The 6,661-nt window shown below is 35.4% G+C and overlaps 1 protein-coding gene across 2 annotated transcripts in view; it reads right to left on the bottom strand.

The window, feature by feature from the left end:
* KCNH5 (potassium voltage-gated channel subfamily H member 5) overlaps nucleotides 1-6,661 on the bottom strand; it is a 275,201-nt gene that overhangs the window by 253,948 nt on the left and 14,592 nt on the right. Inside the window, exon 2 of one of the 2 annotated variants that reach the window (XM_011384653.2) lies at nucleotides 186-309. The exons of the other annotated variant lie outside the window; for it this stretch is intronic. Within the exon in view, the coding sequence (XP_011382955.1) occupies nucleotides 186-309 (124 nt within the window). The remainder of the gene's footprint in view (nucleotides 1-185; nucleotides 310-6,661) is intronic. 2 annotated transcript variants of the gene reach the window in all.

Below are 6,661 nucleotides of genomic sequence, written 5' to 3'. Positions count from 1 at the left end.
GGGGAGGATTCCTCCACACCAACAAGAAGCAATTCTTGGGACACCAGCTCGGGGTTCTATGATTCAAACATATATTTATTATAAATCACAATATCGCTGTGAGTCTAAGTCAGTTTAAGCCTTTTAACCACATTCAGCAATTAGTTAAACTTCAGAAAAGGTTCCTGAGCTGTTCTATTACCTACCTGCAAGTGCTGCTTTTCTGCATGACGTCAGCTCGATGATACCCAGAGAGTTTGCAAAAACCGTCATTACTATAAACTACAGGCCAATCTACAATCTGGGCATTTCCCAGTAAGAAACTCGATTCTAAAGAAGAAAGAAGAAAAAGGAAGATTTTTAGCTTTATTTAACAATGTACTGCTTTCAAGTAATCAAAAAAGACATATTCATAAAGATAGACAAATGCAACTATGAATTTTTATGTTACACATAATAAAACCTATTCTTGAAATTGACATAATCAATTTAACATGATCATCAAATGCGATCTGCAATAAATAAAAGGTTTGCATTCAAACTAAAAACTCCACTGAAGAGAAGCCAGTTTATAATAGCTCTTTGCATTCAAATATATGCTAAGCTATGAAAACAAGGTACAGTTAATATTAAATAAATGTTAATAACTATAACAATTACACGTAAAAACAGGTGAGTTTATTAAGATTAGGGCTACAATCACTTCTTCACGAATTGAGAATTCAGGACTTGATAAGAGAGGCAAACTTAAATGGCTCCTCCAAAAATTCAATTAATGTATTTTTTGACATGATGAAACAAATTCTTTGTTTAAAAATTAGATTGATCTTAAGAAGTCTAATTTAAAATACCACTGAAGAATCCCTTCTTAAAATAAAATTATTCAAAGATATTATTTTCAACCACACACTACACAGAATTTGGAAACTCTTTATTCTAAATAAAGAAACATCTCTGGTCTATTTGCCAAAGTCATAAGCAATAGCTTTAGCAAATTATAGATAACATCATAAATATGTTAGCATTAAAAGGAATTGAAATTAAAATGTTAAAGTATAAAAATAAAAAATTATTTTTAAATAAATATTTTAGGAGTAAAAATGTTTTTAAAAATACTTCAAAATATTTAAAATATCTACCAAAAAAATCTCCTTTGAACTCATATTCAGAGTAGTATACTAAACAGATAAATTAACTAATGAGTAGAAAACTAAGTTTAAACTCTGACTCACAGTTGGTCTTCATAAAAATAACAATAGAATTCAACATTTATTGAGTAACTGCTAAGTAAAAGGCACTAGCCTGGGTGAGGCAATAGGCTAGAATAAATAACAGTAAAACATATTTTTACTCTCGAAAAAACTTACATATTAAGAAAAACAAATATGTAACAACCAATTACAACTTGATTTAGCAAAATATATGCTAAATCAAAAAGCATAGGACAAAATATGAAAAGAAATCTGTTTCAAAGCACTAAAAACCAACCAAAAATAAATAGAAACTGGAAAAGACAAACTCTTGAAGAAAGGGAGATACATTAAGTGAGATATTCATTTAACTGTTTTTCCCTGAGAGCACTTCCCAATACATATAGTTCATAGGTGACAGAGTTCTAACAGAAAAGTCAAAGGTCGCAATTTGGGGCGGCCAGAGCAGATTAAAGTTAATAGGGAGATTCTTTGACATATGGAGCCATAAACCTATATATAAATGTACTTCAAATCCTTCTCTGAGACCTGAACTGTGCGTGCACAGGATAAGACTACAAAGGAACCCATCAAGTCCAGAAATGAGAAGAAGACTAAGAGGTAAGCGGAAATTTCACCAGCTCCCCAAGGCTCCAAGATAAATTTCAGAGTTCTAGTCCTATCGAGTTAGAGAAGCTTGGTAAATTTCACAAGATTTCCAGTTAGGCCACAGAAGGCCATGCTTTAGGAGTAAGAAACAAGGCCCAGGATAAAAGTCTGTGACTTGGGACTAAAATAAAAAAATGTAGAATATAAACTCTCACACACCCACACACACAAAAAAGGCTAAAATCATGACCAAGGTGATCCATCAGTAATTTGACTACCTGCTAAATAAAATGTATCCTTCTTCTAAGGAAAATAATAAAATCTAAAATCTATACAATGTATCAAAACAATGTCCAGTATATAATTAAAAATTATCAGGCATGCAAAAAAAAAAAAGAGAGAGAGAGAGAATTGTGACACTAATCAAGGGAAAGATTAGGCAATAGAGAAAGAGGTTAACATGGGAACAGAGAAATAAACAATATAATATCTGAAATAAAAAATGCATGGGATATGTTTAACAGTAAATTAGATCCTGAAAAATAAAGAACAATTTAAAAACATTTCAGTGTAACTTACTGCAAACCGAAGCAAAAAGAGAAAAAAGATTAAAGAGACAGGCAGTCTATATTTAGTTGAGTCTGGAAAAAAAAAGATAGAATAAAGCGCAAATGTTATTTGGATAAATGGTGACAAAAATTTTTCCAAACAACATGACAAATAGCAGCCAATAGATCATAGCTCAGTAAACCTCAAGCAAGATAAACAAGAAGCAAGCCACAGTAGGAAGGTAACAATAAAACTGCTGAAAACAAAAAATAAAGAAAAAAAGATACAGAGCCTCGCATAAATGGTCAACTGACTTTTTGCAAAGATGCCAAGGCAATTTAAAGGGCAAATAAGTCTTTTCAATGAACTGTGCTAAAACAACTGGATATTCATGTGAGCAGAAATTGAACTATGACCCCTACCTCACACCACACACATACACAAAAACAATTTAAAATGGATCATAGACCTAGATACAAGAATGAAAACTAAAAAGAAAACAGAAGAAAATCTTTGCAGTGGTGAGGAAGACAAAAATTTCTTAGATAAGACTCATATAAAAATCGTCATAAAAGCAAGTATTATTAAATAAATTAGACACAATCAAAATTAAAATAAACTGCTCATTCAAGGACACTGTCAAGAAAATGAAAAGGAAATCCACAAACCAAGAGAAAACATTCACAGTACAGATAGATAGCTGAGAAAGAACTCCTATCCAGAAAACAAAAAAAATCCTACAAAAGGACAAATGACTTATATAACAAAATAAGCAAATGACTTGAAAACATTTCACAAAAGAATATATACAATGGCCAATAAGCACAAGAATAAGAAGCTCACCATCACCAAGCATCAGGAAAATATAAACTAAAAGCACAATGATAATAATACATCACTGCTCAACCACTAGAGTAGTTATAAAGACTAATAATATAAAATGTTGATGAAAATGTGGAACAACTCAAACTCTTTAAAATTTGCTAGTGCAAATATAAAATGGCACGATCACTTTGGAAAATTGTTTCTTGTAAAGTTAAATATTCAACTATGACCCAGAAATTTCACTCCTAGGCATTTACTCAAGTGAAATGAAAATGTGTTAACAAAAAGACTTGCAAAAAAATGTTCACATCAGATCTATTCATAGTAGCCAAAAATTGAAAACAATGCAAATGTCCATCAACAAGAGATTGTATTTAAAACTGTAGCATATTCATATTCAACTGTGGGATAGTAGAGGGGCTAGCAAGAAAGAGGCAAAAATAAACTTTCTTGCAAAGGTCATTTTTCTTTACCTGCATAAAGGTATATATAAGTTACACGGGCAATATGCATTTGTCAAAAGTAACTGTACTGTACACTTAAGATTTGTGTATTTTACCTCATATAAATCATACCTCAAATTTAAAAGAAAACACAGGAAGACAAAGGAACAGAGAATCAAAAGTTTTAGGAAAACAGCAGCATTTGAGCTAAACCTTAGCTATGAGAACAGTAATATGACCCTTCCTTGGTACATAGGGTGGTTAAAGTGGAGATTAAAATAGCTTATATACACAAAAATGCTTCATAAAGTATAAATTCTACATGGTCTTTTATATATAGCATCAATCATAAATATTTATAATACAATCATCAGAAATTAACTTCTTTCCCCTCTTAGCGCAGGCCAGTTTACCCTATCTAATCCATGTTCCCCACTTCATGCCTACGTAACTGTGGCAGGCCACACAGATAATTGCATGCTCTCCTTGCTTCAATTCATCCTGATATTCAGTCTGGCTTTCACACTACTGTTCACTATCTCCCTGAAGCCCTACCTCCATCCTACCATTCTTCATTTAGATCAAGACTCCCAATTAGTTACATCATCGAATCCTCTCCCAGATTTTCAAAGCCCTCTGAAATTCAGTCTCACCCTCCCTACCTATACAAATATATTTCTCATTACTCCTAAAGTCCATACTACTGCAGTTAGGCCAGTTTCCTCATTATACCACCAAGATATATTCACTCATGATACCTACTGTCCACTCAAAACACTTCCTCCATCCTTCTGCCTATCAAAACTTTTAAGAACCAGCTCAACTCTACCTTCCCTATGGCACATTCACTGAGTACCACTAAGCTATATTCCTCTCTGGTTACCACCATATCTATCTCCAGCCTTTCGAGAAAAAACTCACTGTTCCCTCTTCACATTGATTCCATCTCTTCAGCTCCTATTCACTCAACTAACTCCTCTCTGGCTTCTGTCTTCACCACTCCAAGACAGCCAGGATCACCAATAACTTCTCCATGTCATCAAATCCAAAGGATGCTTTTTACTCATTTCACCTGACAATTTACAAGCCTTGGTAACTATTCTCTCCTTGAAAATTTCTCAATCATTAGCTTTCATTGAATAATAGTCCCCTGTTTCTCTAGACACTCCTCCATTTCCTTTGCAGGTTCAGAATTCTTCGTCCATTGAGTATATATTAGAATCTGTCCGCATCAGCTTTTCTTATACTTTCACCTATCTCCATAGATTTGGTAACTCATCATTTTATATCTCCAAACCAAACTTCTTCCATAAATGCTAGATCTTGATATCCAAGTTGACCTCTCCTTTTAGATATCTTAAATGTACCTCAGTAGAATATGCCCATGACGTTTCATTCCTCCAAATCAGATGGTTTTCCAGTGTTTCCTATCTTAGATAATAGACTCATCATCCATGCAATTGTGGAAACCAGAACTTCAGAAGCCATCTTTCAACATCCTTCTCATTACCGCTATATCTAATCCATTACCAAATCATTTTTATCTCTTAGACCTTGCAAGTTTTTCCATGTTCTCTGGATCCTCACTATCATCTCCCAAGTTCAAGCTTCCCTCACCCCATGCCCCTCCCCCGGACCATTCCAAAAGCTATCTAGATGGTTCACTCTGATCCTTTCTCTGGGATTTCTTCAATGGATAGTCTGCACTGAAGCCAGACAGGTCTTTTTAAAATTCACATTGGCTCATGTCTCCTCCCTGCTTTAACACCCATCGATAGCTTATCATGGCTCTCAAAATGCTCACATCCTTTCCATGGCTTATTATGACCTCGAAGTCTGCTAAACTTCAGCATTCTGTCCCTTGCCCTGAGTATGATAGCCACACTGATTTTTCTTGTATTCTTGTAAACTTGAAGTTCTCTCCCACTGTAAGAACTTTTAACTTGTCATTCTCCCTGCCTAAACGCCATTCTTTTCTCCCGTCATCTAGTGGACATCTGTATTTATTTAGATCTTAACTCAGTTGTCATGACTTCAGTGAATCTTTCCCTAAGGGTGGAGCTCTCAAGAATGGGATTAGTGCCTTTTTAAGAGTCACAAGAGAGCTTGCTTCCTCCGCTCTGCTCTCCACCATGTGAGGATACAATGAGAAGTCAGCATTCTGCAACCAAAAAGAGGGTTCTCACCAGAACTTGACCATGCTGGCACCCTGATCTCAGACTTCCAGCCTCCAGAACTATGAAAAATAAATTTCTATTGTTTATAAGCCACACAATTTATGGTACTTTGTTATAGTAGCCCAGATACACTAAGACATTCATCAGTCAATCTTAGGGAAACCAGTTCTGATTGGTCCTCACAGCTCTTAGCATACCAAGAGCCATGAACCCTGGAAAACTGAACCTTCCTTGGGATCCAGACTGTTCCAGTCCTTGAAGATGTTTACAAACATTTCATGTCCAAATAGATCAAATATACCATATGTTCTGGCATGCAGGGCCTAATAATCAGGTTGTATCCCTACCAGGTGGCAGTGGCCCATTACAACAATTTGAGAACTAGACCTCCACACATGTGCAGATTCTGGAATGGATCTCTGCAAGGGGCTGTCTTGAAAACACCTCATTATATTATTTCAAATCGATCCAGTATCCTCTCAGAAACTGACACAAAATAAAATAAGCACTTTTCCCTCAAGGGTTAGAAGGTCGAAAACTAAATCACAGGCCCTAATTCAAAATGGTCCACTAGGAATCACGAGTGTTTCTCAATTTTGACAGCACACCCAATAGGGACGGAGGCTGAGGAGGACTGGAGGGGGCCGCTGGAGTTATTCATTCCAGTCCTCATCCCTCAAAGATTCTGTCTTAGTTGGTCTTGGAGTGAGATCCAGGCATCCATACTTGTTCTCAAATCTTCCCAGGTGGATCTAATGTGCAGTCAAGGCAGAGAAGCACTAATTCACTGCTGCAACAATTCCCAAATGCTGACGGCCATAGTAGAATCTTATAATGAGTGTCAAAAACACAGATTACTAAATTCCAGTGCAGGCACACTGAACAGACT

The sequence above is a fragment of the Pteropus vampyrus genome, unplaced genomic scaffold, assembly GCF_000151845.1.
Source record: "Pteropus vampyrus isolate Shadow unplaced genomic scaffold, Pvam_2.0 Scaffold15, whole genome shotgun sequence".
In the NCBI taxonomy this organism is placed as follows: Eukaryota; Metazoa; Chordata; class Mammalia; order Chiroptera; family Pteropodidae; genus Pteropus; species Pteropus vampyrus.
This window is presented reverse-complemented; position numbering and strand designations above follow the sequence as displayed.